This window comes from Lissotriton vulgaris, chromosome 2_1 (genome assembly GCF_964263255.1).
Source record: "Lissotriton vulgaris chromosome 2_1, aLisVul1.2, whole genome shotgun sequence".
NCBI lineage: Eukaryota > Metazoa > Chordata > Amphibia > Caudata > Salamandridae > Lissotriton > Lissotriton vulgaris.
In genome coordinates, this window is record NC_141687.1 from 47,841,264 (window position 1) to 47,856,039 (window position 14,776).

At 47.6% G+C, this 14,776-nt stretch overlaps 1 protein-coding gene across 1 annotated transcript in view; it reads left to right on the forward strand.

Moving 5' to 3' along the window:
* Nucleotides 1-14,776, forward strand: part of NHEJ1 (non-homologous end joining factor 1) — a 1,360,764-nt gene that overhangs the window by 379,972 nt on the left and 966,016 nt on the right. The window contains exon 5 of the mRNA XM_086958444.1: nt 2,652-2,710. Coding sequence (XP_086814570.1) covers nt 2,652-2,710 — 59 coding nt within the window. The remainder of the gene's footprint in view (nt 1-2,651; nt 2,711-14,776) is intronic.

Consider the following 14,776-nt stretch of genomic DNA (forward strand, 5'->3'; position numbering starts at 1 on the left):
ATGTATGGCCTCGGACCAAAATACTGGAATCAAAAACTGACATGGTACCAGCCTGGCCGACAACTGAGATCAAGTTCCAAGTCCCAACTTACACATCTGAGAGTTCTAACTGTTAGAAATGGTGGTCGCGCCTTATCCCATATGGCGCCACTCCTATGGAACAAACTTCCTCTAAATATACGCACAACCACTGAACTCATGAGTTTTCGTAAACAACTGAAGACATGGCTCTTTAGTTAAAAATTTCCATCCAGACTCATCTTCTTTTCTCTAGGACTGTCCGCATGCACCATGAGACTCCCTTGGGATGTGATATGCTGCGCAATACAAATATCCAGTCTAGACTAGACTAGGTTGCGAAACTGCGGGGTCTATGTCAGTGGAGTCTAATTGGTATTGACGCGGATGTCTGAAAAGGGGGGATATGGTGGACTTTACGACCCTGCAGGCAGAATTTCAAATGGGGAACGGCAAATTTTTGCTTTATCAGCAGCTTAGACAAGCCATACACCAACATATGAGCCAGGGGGGACCAACTACCTGAATATGCCCCGCTGGAAGATAGGCTACTGTTAGACCCCATGATTGATAAAGCTATCTCCCTCACGTATAAAAAGCCCATAAATAACGTCCCAGACCCACTGGGGCCTCTGCGAGAAAAGTGGGAATCAGATATCGGACTGCTGGAGGATGACGATTGGGGCGCGGCCTTGCAGTGTCTCCGAGAGGTGGCAATTCGTGCCAGATTTAGGCTGGTTCAGCTACGTATCCTCCATAGGTCATACACCCCACGCACAGTGCAGTACAGGATTGGATACGTGGATTCACGATTTTGTTTACGGGGGTGTGGAGAAGAGGGCACTTCCACATTCTGTGGGACTGCACCAAAATTCGAGCATACTGGACCAGACTAACGGGTATAATGGAGGAAGTGGTGGGTGCGGAGGTCCCGCTGGAGGCCCGATTGAATGTCCTGGGGGTGACGGGCGACATTACCTGGCCTAAATGGGACAAAATATGGCTGGCCCTGGCGAGTATGGTGGCCAAGAGAAATATAGCGAGGTTGTGGGGGAGTGATCTTTTGCCAACGGTGGAAGAGTGGGAACGAGACTTGGATTGCTGCCAGAGGGCGGAGAAAGTTATCTATAAAAGTAGAGGCTGCCCCAAGAAATGGGAGAAAATATGGGCGGCATGGAGGCGATATAGTGGGGACTGCATGGATACCCTATCTGGGTCTGCACTGGTTTAAAGGAGTATATACTAACAACATTGTTTTTTCTGTATGCACTGCTTGTAGAGAGGAGGTGGGTTGCCTTGCACCCCTTGAGCCTAACGGACTGCTACTGTGGATAACGATGGATGCATGAGGGGTTGGGAGGGATAAGGAACGAGCGGGAGGGGGAGGTTAATTGTATAGGGGAGGATTGAGTCTGGGGTATTAGAGGTGCCTTTGTTACTGCATAGGGTTGTTTTAGGGGTTTAATCTTTGTATGTAGGCCAATGTGGGTAATGGGGTTTTTTATGATTGATTCTGTTTGCCTTTGCCAATGAACTTCAGATGCTGACTGATGTGCAATGTTATGGAGCTGGTTCTTACAATAAAAAGATTTTTTTAAACTATCTGTGAATGGAGCGTTGTGGGTAAAAGGGATGTTAAATCTTTCTGTGAATGTAACACCAGGGGCGAACGGGATCTTAATTTTGTCCATGAGTGGTACACCGGGGGGAAACTGATCTTAAATCTGTTCATCAGTGGAGCACCAGAGCAAAAGAGATCTTAAATCTGTCCACCAGGGATGAAAGGGATCTTAAATTCGTATGTGAATGGAACACCAGGTGCGAAATGGACCTTAAATCTGTCCGCGAATGGAAATCATGGGTGAAAGGAATCTTAAATCTGTCTGTGAATGGAAATCGTGGGTGAAAGGAATCTTAAATCTGTCCGTGAATGGAAATCATGGGTGGAAGGATCTTAAATCTGTCTGTGAATTGAAATTATGGATTAAATGGATCTTAAATCTATCCATGAGAGGAAATCATGGGTGAGTGAATGAAAATCATAGGTGAAAGGGATCTTAAATCTGTTGGTGCAGGAAAATCATAGTTAAAAGGAATCTTAAATCGGTCTGTGAATAGAAATCATAGGTGAAAGGGATCTTAAATTGGTCTGTGACTGGAAATCATAGGTGAAAGGGATATTAAATCTGTCCGTGAATTGAAATTATGGGTCTGTGAATTGAAATTATGGATGAAAGCGATCTTAAATCTGTCCGCGAGAGGAAATCATGGGAGAAAGGGATCTTGTATCTGCCTGTGAATGAAAATCGTAGGTGAAAGGGATCTTAAATCGGTCTTTGAATGGAAATCATGGGTGAAAGGGATCTTAAATCAGTCTGTGAATGGAAATCATGGGTGAAAGAGATCTTAAATCTGTCCATTAGAGGAAATCATGGGTGAAAGGGATCTTTAATCTGTATGTGAATGGAGCACCAGGGGTGAAATTATCTTAGATGTGTCATGAATCGAAAACCAGGGTGAAAGGGATCTTTAGCCATGTATGGAATAACAAGGATAAAGGTATCTTAAATATGTCTGTGAATGGCTCCCCAGACAATTAATCCTAAGGCTGTATCCTCTTGTTTTCCGTTCAGGCCGTCTGGAGACGGAGACGTTTGAAGAGACGACGTTCCTGGAGAATTTTCTTTCTCAGGTAGGATCTTTACACTTTACCATGTCACAGAGCTCACTTCTGGCACTATGATTATGTGTGCTTCTCCTCCAACACAGCAGCATTCTATTGGACCAGTCTTTAACTCGTGTTTCTACAAATGGTTGGTTCTCTTCTCACCTTAGAACAGTACTTTGAAGGGTTCTGAATACCCTTTTGGGCCATGTAGTTCCTGACTCCATGGAAGATGTGATGCAATTCATAGGGCCGAGACATAGATTGTTGTGTTTTTTCATTGTTGAGGCGCATTTAGAAGAAATCTCTTTCTGATGTAATTTTAAATCTAGATGGAAGTATTTGTGTTCGTTTTTGTATTGTTATGTATTTTTAACTAACCATTTACAATTAGCTCTGTCCAAGGTCCTGGGTGCATGCATTAGGATAGGACGAGTAACATTCATAAACTCATATGGCCTGCTTTACAGCCAAAGTTAGAGTCCCTTCATGTGAGTTTTTATATACAATTCTTATATTTTATGTATCTTTTTGTAAGTTAACTCAAAATCAAATACATAAATTGCTTCGCCCACTGCATTCCATTCCTACCTCAAACAACGTAAATGACATAGGAACAAAGGGTCAGACCTGTATCTCACATTGCATCTTCCAAGGTCGGTCTCTCCCAGTATCTGCGGGTTCTGTGGTCCATCTCTTGGTCTCCATGTCTGAGTGCCTGTGTCTGTCTGTGTTTGTGATTCCCATGTTTGTCGCTCCTATGTACCCTTATCTCACATTTGCATCTTCCAAGGTTGGTCTCTCCCAGTATCTGCGGGTTCTGTGGTCCATCTCTTGGTCTCCATGTCTGAGTGCCTGTGTCTGTCTGTGTTTGTGATTCCCATGTTTGTCGCTCCTATGTACCCTTATCTCACATTTGCATCTTCCAAGGTCGGTCTCTCCCAGTATCTGCGGGTTCTGTGGTCCATCTCTTGGTCTCCATGTCTGAGTGCCTGTGTCTGTCTGTGTTTGTGATTCCCATGTTTGTCGCTCCTATGTACCTTTATCTCACATTGTATCTACCAAGGTCCGTTTCTTTCAGTGTCTGTGGTCCATCGCTGTCTCTGTGTTTTAGTGCCTGATTCACTGTGTCTGCATCCCCCAATGTCTGTCTTTCCCAGTGTCTGTGTGTTCTGTGGATCCATCACTGCCACTCTACCTTAGTGTCTGTCTCCCAGTGTTTGTGATTGCCAAGTGTATGCCTCGCCCATGTGTTTCTCCTATGTATCTGGCTCTCCGTGTCTTGGGTTCTGTGGCCTGGCTCTCTAGCTCTGTGTCTTGCAGTGTCTGTGATTCTCATGTGCCTGTCTCCCCAATGTGCTTGTCTCTCCCCTGTACCTGTATATCTGATGTGCATCTCCCATGGTCCGTCTCTGCCAGTGTCTGTGGGTTCTGTGGTCCATGGATGTGTCTCTACATACCACTCCACAACACAAAATACCATTCCACATAATTACATTCTAGACCACACAATCCCACTCCACAAAATTCCAGTACCCTCAATACCGCATTATAACTATCCACATATTTCCACTGCACACCGTGCCACTTAATTCCACTACACAAATCCACTACACACCACACAATTCCACAACAACTCACATAAGCCCACTACACACATGGGTAAAATACATTGTCATTTACAGAGTCAAACCTGTAACTCAAGTAAATGTGAGACCGTTTGCATTGCAAATGCTTGTTCAATCTGGATGTGAAACAGCGGGCAATCCTGCTGTTTCCTCATCTGCAGCCTCGACTTGAAAAAAAGTGAAGAGGTCAGACAAAATGTCGTGCAGAAGAGAAGTTTCTCATTCTGTGCTGTCAGGAATGCATGGAACAAGGTATTAGGTTGGCACCCAGCACTGTCTCCCCCACCCTCCCCCCACCCCCTACCTCACCTCACCCCCTGACAACGCTCTGCGGTGGGGCTTTGCTGGAGGGGAGCTTGTGTTCTGCACCGTCCTGGTGGAGCGCCTGGAGGTTCTTACAAGCAGGCGCAGCGCACGGACTGATGTAAGGTGCTTTCACGTCCGAGGCCCCAGCTATGTATCTACCTTCACGCAGGAAGCACCACGGTAAATACAATGTCTGGTCCCTGAAAGTGCTTTTAAAGGAAGCTGGCCTGTTAGATTTCAAATGATCCACCAAGCAGCAGATCAGCATGCTGGACAGGAAAAGAGGGTGGGCCTCTGCGTTTGCTGCCGCGTGGGAACCCACCCCTCTGCTCATGAGAGCTGCTGGGCGGCCTGAGGCCAGCACGAGTACCAATGATCGAAACAAATTCAGCTGATCAAAAACCTATGCCTCGGACACCGGCACATCTTCTGAGTCCAGTTAGGATGAGGAAGAGAGCAAGGCAGCTTCGAGTCACTGTTGTAAAGCATCAGAGTTTTTCACTTCACAAACGCAAAAAAGCCTATGAATGATTTGACAGTAAATTTGCCATCCTGAAGTCAGAAATTAGTCCAGGGCAGGGTCGGACTGGCCTTTAGAGTCCTTAGCCAGTGCCCGATGGGCTGGCCTGACCGGTCGGTGTGTGGGACGGTTTTTCGTAAGTATGTATGTGGGCCTGTTTTATGGTTTGCTGGGCCCCTTTTTAATATACTTTCCCTGATAATTAAACAAACATTGCCTGCAGCAAGCACAAATCCCTGCATTCTTTAATACTTTGTAATACTTTGTAAAAATACTTGCACATTATGTCTCTACATCTAAATCACTAATGGGGGGCCACTTTTATTTTGTTGCCATGATTTGTAACCCGTAATTACTCAAGATTCCTCCAGGTCTACCGTCAAACAAATAAAATTGTGACCGCCCATTCTTGATTGGTCGATTTAGAAACAGATCTCCATGGACAACAAGCACGTGTCCAAGCAATAATTTGCAATATCCTCTCAAAAGTTCAAAACCAAAGATTAAAGACGATCATCCAGTCTCTCCATTAACCATTTGAGAAATTCCGTCATTTGAGCAGCCAATAGAGCAGAGGTCTTCAAACTTTTTGATACCGAGACCCCCTTGTAAAACCTTTTTAGTGGTAAGGACCCCCTTCCGACAAAAGTTTCTAGAAACTGGTACTCCTCATCATCATCTTTTGACAACCATAAATGCGCCTGTTAGACCTCATCACATCCATCCATCATTCATCCACCCACACTTTCACACATCCATCCATCCTTTCATCCTTCCATCCATCTATCCATCCTTCATCCATCCACACTTTCATCTTTCCATCCATACATCCATCCTTTACCCCTCCACCCTTCCATCCATCCACCCATCATTCATCCACCCACCTTTTCACTCATCCATCCATCATTCATCCATGCAACCTTTTATCCATCCATCATTCATCCATGCAACCTTTAATCCATCATCCATCCACCCTTTCATCCTTCCATCCTCCCACCCTTTCATCCTCCCATCCTCCCATCCATACATACATCCATCCTTCATCCATCCACCATTTCATCCATACAGCCATCCACCCACCCTTTCAGCCAACCACCCACCCTTTCAGCCATCCACCCACCCTTTCATCCATCCACCCATCATTCATCCCCCACCTTTTCACATATCCACCCATGCATCATTCATCCATCCATGCAACCTTTTATCCATCCATCCATCCATGCAACCTTTTATTCATCCATCCATCCTTCATCCGTCCACCCTTCCATCCACCCTTTCATCCATCCATCCTTTCATCCATCCATCCTTCATCCGTCCACCCTTTCATCTTTACATCCATACATCTATCCTTCATCCATCTATCCTTCACCCATCCACCATTCACCCATCCACTCTTCCATCCATCCACCCATCATTCATCCACCCACCTTTTCACACATCCATTCATGCAACCTTTTATCCATTCATACATCCATCCACCCTTTCATCCATCATCCCTCATTCATCCCCCCACCTTTTCACACATCCATCCATGCATTATTCATCCATGCAACCTTTTATCCATCCATACATCCATCTCCCCTTTCATCCTTCCATCCATCCATCCTTTATCCGTCGATCCTTGCATCCATCCACCCATCATCCCCCCACCTTTTCACACATCCATCATTCGTCCATGCAACCTTTTATCCATCCATATATCCATCCACCCTTCCATCCATCCATCCATCCTTCATCAGTCTATCCTTTCATCCATCCACCCTTTCATCCATCCACCCTTTCATTCATCCTTCATCCGTCCACCCTTTCATCCTTACATCTATCCTTCATCCATCTATCCTTCACCCATCCACCCTTTCATCCTTCCATCCATACATCCATCCTTCACCCATCCACCCCTTCATCCTTCCATCCATACATCCATCCTTTACCCATCCACCCTTCCATCCACCCACCCCTCATTCATCCACCCACCTTTTCACACATCCATTCATGCAACCTTTTATCCATCCATACATCCATCCACCCTTTCATCCATCATCCCTCATTCATTCCCCCACCTTTTCACACATCCATCCATGCATCATTCATCCATGCAACCTTTTATCCATCCATCTACCCTTTAATCCTTCCATCCATCCATCCTTTATCCGTCCATCCTTGCATCCATCCACCCATCATTCATCCCCCACCTTTTCACACATCCATCATTCGTCCATGCAACCTTTTATCCATCCATATATCCTTCCATCCTTCCATCCATCCTTCCATCCATCCATCCTTCATCAGTCCACCCTTTCATCCTTCCATCCATCCACCCTTTCATTCATCCTTCATCCGTCCACCCTTTCATCCTTACATCTATCCTTCATCCATCTATCCTTCACCCATCCACCCTTTCATCCTTCCTTCCATCCATACATCCATCCTTCACCCATCCACCCCTTCATCCTTCCATCCATACATCCATCCTTTACCCATCCACCCTTCCATCCATCCACCCATCATTCTTTTCACACATCCATTCATGCAACCTTTTATCCATCCATACATCCATCCACCCTTTCATCCATCATCCCTCATTCATCCCCCCACCTTTTCACACATCCATCCATGCATCATTCATCCATGCAACCTTTTATCCATCCATACATCCATCTACCCTTTCATCCTTCCATCCATCCATCCTTTATCCGTCCATCCTTGCATCCACCCATCCACCCATCATTCATCCCTCCACCTTTTCACACATCCATCATTCGTCCATGCAACCTTTTATCCATCCATATATCCATCCTTCCATCCATCTATCCATCCATCCATCCTTCATCTGTCCACCCTTTCATCCTTTCATCCATCCACCCTTTCATTCATCCTTCTTCCGTCCACCCTTTCATCCTTCCATCTATCCTTCATCCATCTATCCTTCACCCATCCACCCTTTCATCCTTCCATCCAAACATCCATCCTTCATCCATCCATCCATCCATTCACCTATCATTCATCCACCCATCTTTTCACACATCCATCCATCATTCATACAATATACAGGGCTGCGAAGCATTAGGCTTTACTCTCCAGCTCTCATCTTCCCAGGCCTGTACTGGTATCCTGGTCTACAGATCACCAGGAACGGTGGGGCTGTTTTTGGAAGAACTACAGGCAGCCCTATCAATACCATGCCTTAGGTCTAATCATTGCATTTTATTAGGTGACTTAAATATCCATATGGATAATAGTTCAGATCCGGACACTCTAAAACTGCTAGATATTACTTCCGTGTTTGGCCTATCTCCTTATGTGGCAGGACCGTCTCATAATAAAGGCCACACGCTTAACCAGATTTTTTCTACCGTCCCTATCTGTGTCGACCCTCCCATGCCAGTTTTGTGGTCAGATCATTTTCTCATCACTTTCTCCATCTCTGTCATGGCTCCATCACGGTCCCAACCAGTAGGGTCGCTAAAGCCTCTCTCCAAACCTTTCCATCTTCTTACTAGAGAGATGCTATCAAATGTTCTAACTAGCTTCCCGTGTCCCACCTCTAACAATGTAGAGGAGTACATCGATCTCTTCCATAATTGGTTCACAGACCGTCTAGAGAGCTTGATTCCAGCCAAGAAACATACTTCTGCAGACAAGAGAACATCTGCTCCTTGGTTTACCCCTCACCTAAAAAAGGCACGACAAGATCTCAAGAAAGCAGAAAGAGCATGGAGGCGATCCTATGATCTTTCTGAGAGGTTAAATTTTAAGACGCAGACTCGGGCCTACCATAAACTAATTTGGGAAGGTAAAAAATCCTATCTGGAATCCAGAATCGATGAAGCGGAGCATTCTAGCAAGGAAATTTTTAGGGTGGTTAAAGACTTCACCTCTCCCTCTGCTTACACTCCGACCCATGTACACTCCGAAACTTGGTTGAAGGATTTAGCTGTCTATTTTGTACAGAAAATTACCTCTATTCAATCTTCCCTCCAGGCCACTTTCCAGCAGCATACGACAAGTCTGGGATGTCCCCTGCCAGATCATGGCCCCTTTCTGTCCAATTTTCCCCCATTAGATCTAGAGAATTCTCTTGCTATTCTGAGAAGTCTCAAATCCGGATCTCCACAGGATCCTTGCCCTGCCAAGTGTCTAGCAAATATGGCACCTGTTCTTAATGACTTGATAAATCCCATCTTGAATCTGTCACTCTCTTCCGGGATAGTTCCCAAAGCTTGGAAGAGTGCCATGATCTTACCACTTATAAAAAAAAACGGCGCTCGACCCTGCAGTTCATGCAAACTACAGACCCATCTCCTTACTCCCTGCTCTGGCGAAAGTGACAGAAAGGTTTGCTCACAGATCTATTTCCAATTTTATCAAAGAAAGGGGTCTATTGCATGGTACTCAATCCGGCTTCCGTGCAAATTTCAGCACGGAGACCGCGCTCCTTGAAGTCACAGATGCCATCAGGGAGGAGTTGGATGCTGGTAAAAAAGTGGTACTGATTATGCTGGATCTGAAGGCGGCTTTCGACACCGTTCCCCACGCACTTCTTCTCTCCAGACTCTGGGACTTTGGTCTGCGGGGAACGGTGTGGAACTGGCTCAAGTCCTTCCTAGCCGACCGCCGGCAGACAATCTGGGCGCCACCTTTCTCTGCTGAAATGTCACCGCTTGAAGTGGGGGTCCCGCAAGGTTCCATCTTAAGCCGCCTCCTGTTTAACATCTTTATGGCCCCCCTGGCGGTGACGGCGGAGTCTTTTGGCGCCCGGATTGTCAGCTATGCTGATGACACCCAGCTCCTCTTTGTAAGTAACAGGGATGGTCAGTTTGATGGTGTCCAGGTCAACGGATGTTTGAGTGCTATTTTTGAGTGGTTTGGATGCCATGGGCTGAAGTGCAACGCCGACAAGTCGGAGTTGCTCTTCTTTGGCTGTACATCTGAACCCGATTGGAAAACCTGGTGGCCGAAAGACATGTCTCCTCCCACTAGCTCGTCTGCGAAAGCCAAAAATCTGGGAGTGGTGATTGACAACAAGCTATCTTTCGGACCACATATTTCATCTCTCACTGGGAAATGTTTCGGCATCCTGCGGATGCTTCGCAAATTTCTCCCCCTAGTCTCTATCCAGCACAGAAAAATTATTGTCCAGGCACTGATCTGCTCCAGGCTGGATTATGCAAACATTCTGTTTCTGGGACTTCCCAAATATCTGGTCAGGCGTTTGCAAATCGCCCAGAATTCTGCAGCCCGAGCCATTTTTGGCCTTCCAAGGAAAGCCAGAGCCACGGATCTTCTCGCCACATTGCATTGGCTACCAGTTGCAAAAAGGATTTTATTTAAAACACTGACCACGACTTTCAAGGCCCTGCATGGCATAGGCCCCAAATATATCTCCAAACGACTGTCTTGGTATACCCCTCTCAGATCTCTTAGATCCTCGTCCTTATCAAAAATGAGTGTTCCCACTATCAAACGGGCAAGAGTAGGAGGACGGTCTTTTCGGCACTTAGCCCCTCATGCATGGAATGATCTTCCAATCTCTTTAAGACAGACTTCCAGTCTTCTGTCTTTCCGCAAGGCCCTTAAGACTTGGCTCTTACCGTAATCTTTGAGGCTGTTTTTATGTCTGTATGCCCTTTTGGTGTTATGTTTTTTTCCCCATCTTCGGTTGGGAGTCTTCGTCAAAGCACCGGTATACTCCAGTGGAGTGGCCGTGCGCTATAGAAGTGTACAAATAACATAACATAACATAACATAACATTCATCCATGCAACCTTTTATCCATCTATGCAACCTTTTGTCCATCCATCCACCCTTTCGTCCATCCATCCACCCTTTCGTCCATCCATCCACCCTTTCGTCCATCCATCCACCCTTTCGTCCATCCATCCACCCTTTCGTCCATCCATCCACCCTTTCGTCCATCCATCCACCCTTTCGTCCATCCATCCACCCTTTCGTCCATCCATCCACCCTTTCGTCCATCCATCCACCCTTTCGTCCATCCATCCACCCTTTCGTCCATCCATCCACCCTTTCGTCCATCCATCCACCCTTTCGTCCATCCATCCACCCTTTCGTCCATCCATCCACCCTTTCGTCCATCCATCCACCCTTTCGTCCATCCATCCACCCTTTTATCCATCCATCCACCCTTTCATCCATTCACCCTTTCATCCTTCCATTCACCCTTTCATCCATCCATTCATCATTCATCCACCCACCTTTTCACACATCCATCCATCCTTCACCCTTACATCCATCCACCCATCATTCATCCACCCACCTTTTCTGTGCCTCTCTCATGGGGGGGGGGTCAGTATCTCTCTGCTCTTCTTCCTTCTTTCCCGATCATGGGAGGGCATCTCTGTGCCTCCCTGCTGGGTGCGGGGGATGTGTCATGGGACTCCGCTCCAGGCGCGCAATATGCATTGTCCTCAAAGGGCTACACTACAGCCTGCTCCCCAGCCCCCCTCCCCCAGCTCGAAACGGCTTCAGGGACACACACACACACTTCCACACCCGAGTACTTGACAGGTCTTTAGAAGACCTTTTACTTGTTAATGAGGCTTTGATGTTTTTCACACCTCTGTGTGAATTAGGCCTCCGCAGTGAGCACCCTCGATCAGCCCACCGCCAGGAACTGCGTGCTCTGGTAGAATCTGCAACCCCCTTCCAAGGACTCCATGACCCCCCTGGGGGTCGCGCCCACAGATTGAAGACCTCTGCAATAGAGGGATACTAGACCCATACTCCCCAATCTACCAAGGAGTAATTTCCATCTACGGTCCAGTATCACTTGACTACATAGAAAATACAGAATTCCTGAGGAAGGCTAACCGCCGAAACGCGTTGAAGAGGAATTGGTTCTGTATTCTGTAAAATGACTGTACATTTCAATTGATGAATCTATGATTGAATATTATAATTGATTGTATATGGTCACATGTAACAATATGCACTTTGTAAAGACAAAAAATTCATGAAATCTTTTTAGAAAAAAGGACATATAAAAAAAATGTGAATAAAATCTATTTTGATACAACAAATAAAAATAAAATGAACAGTAAACAAAATTTACACTTATCCATTAGCATCTGAATTTTTGTTCAGCGTCTAACCTGTGTGGTCTAAATACTTGCACGTAACCCCGTGCGATTTCGTAAATTTCTGAAAAGTCTAGTTACCTTACCAGGGTTTATCCTGTTAGGTAGGGGCCCCGGTCTTCCATTTACCTGTACCTGAGCTGCGCAGCCACGGGCCAGGCCCTGTATCTGAGCTAAGCAGCCACGGACCAGGCCTGTACCCGAGCTGCGCAGCCACGGGCCAGGTCCTGTACCTGACCTACGCAGCCCTGTGCCAGGCCCTGTACCTGCGCTGCGCAGCCACGGGCCAGGCCCTGTACCTGCGCTGCGCAGCCACGGGCCAGGCCCTGTACCTGCGCTGCGCAGCCACGGGCCAGGCCCTGTACCTGCGCTGCGCAGCCACGGGCCAGGCCCTGTACCTGAGCTGCGCAGCCACGGGCCAGGCCCTGTACCTGAGCTGCGCAGCCACGGGCCAGGCCCTGTACCTGAGCTGCGCAGCCACGGGCCAGGCCCTGTACCTGAGCTGCGCAGCCACGGGCCAGGCTCTGTACCTGAGCTGCGCAGCCACGGGCCAGGCTCTGTACCTGAGCTGCGCAGCCACGGGCCAGGCTCTGTACCTGAGCTGCGCAGCCACGGGCCAGGCTCTGTACCTGAGCTGCGCAGCCACGGGCCAGGCTCTGTACCTGAGCTGCGCAGCCACGGGCCAGGCTCTGTACCTGAGCTGCGCAGCCACGGGCCAGGCCCTGTACCTGAGCTACGCAGCCACGGGCTAAGCCCTGTACCTGAGCTACGGGGATTAGTTGGAACCCAGGAAAAGACCAGCAGGAGTGACGCGGCGTTGGGTACGTTTTTTAAAATTCTTAACCCGTCCCCCCTCACCCCACCACCACTGCCTCGCTCTGCCCCCTACCGCCCCCTCCCTCACCCTTTGTTTATTCTGGCCTCCACCGTTGGTGGCTATGGAAATGGATTTTCCAGATCAGCAGTAGATAGCCATCATGGTGGCATGCAGCATCCAAAATGCGCCGAATGGTGGGTGCTCTACTACTTTCCCTTATGAATTTAAGGTGTCTTAGTGAGCTCAACTCCCACGCGCTAACTTCAAAGATTTGAATTCTTGTAGGGCAGACTGCTTCTTACATCCTAGTAGTATTAACTTGAGTGATTGGAAGATTTATCATTTCACATGTTGCACAGTAGCTACTTCTGTAGTTTAAAGGTGCGGTGCTATGCATTGATCCAATCTGCTGTGTATATACAGGTTCAGACACGTGGACTGTCACAGAATTGCATCCGTGCATGCACTAGGCCTGCACACGTTTTCTTATTTCTAGACACCCAGCCTTGGTTTACACTTGCATATCGCACCATCCTGCACACAAGTATAAATAGGTGTCTTGCAAATGTTTGCACCTATGCATTACACTAATACTGCACGTGGGTATAGTGAATTGTTGAATTTGTATTCTGCACCTAGATACCGATAGATATATAGGCATGAAATGAAATGTCCAATGTCTGTAGCTGTACATGGCACTATTCCTGCCCGTTTAGAGGAACCTGCAAAACCAGGATCTCAGGTGTTTGCACCAATGCTTTATGGTTTGACTAAACTTAGCTTTACATGCATGTGGATTGCCACTTGTGTAATGCACTATTATATGTTGCAGAGTCGGGACAACTGTCTCCATGTGTGCGTGGCCAATGTAGTTTTTTTTAGCTACTCCCAAGTGCACTCAGTTGTCAAGTGTGGGTGCCACTATGTGTGGCTTGTATTGTTGTTGCATGTTGGCAGAAAATCGCAGAGGTTTCTCTGTGCGTCTGTGCAGGATAGTGGACTGGTGGAGTTCAGACTGAGTGCCTGGATGTTCAGTCCTTCCTCTCCTCTGTCAGTGTGCACGGGACTCCAAACTCTTAGCGCTTCCAGACACCTGAAGGCGCGCGAAGGCCGCTGGAGCCTTGCTGACCGAGCCATGAAGTCCCCTTCATGAAAACACTTCCCACAATCCCTCTCTGCTGCACGTGGGGCCCAGCGCCCATGCCTTAGTATGGGTCCCAGTAGAACACGGTGCGCAGACGTGTTCTGGGACCTTCGAGAAACCGCCGCGTGCCGGGGCGGAGGATTGCGCGTGCGCAGACGGGTTCTGGGACCTTCGAGAACGCCGCCGCGTGCAGCTGTTCACACCCAGGCCGGGGCCGCGTGCCAAGCCTATTGTAGCGGGAACACGGCTTTGACAGTAATAAACCAGTAAATGACTTTTAAAAAACAATAAACTCTGCTGATAAGGATCTCTTCCAATTTCGGTCCCTGGCAGGAAGCTGGGACATAAAATATTTTGATTTCCCGAGTAGTGACGGGACAGCTCGAGCCTCCACTGCCGAAGCTGGAGCTGGGTGCTGCTCAAACAGGAAGTAGGGTTCAGGGGGGTCTCCGAAGGCCTGGCGTGGAGGAAATTCCATCAAAACAAGCAATATGGGAGAGGAAGATAAATAAACTACAGTCACAGGAATGCAGGTGGGATTCCGGCAGTGGGTGAGCGCAGGCCGTCCAGTGCGCGCCAGG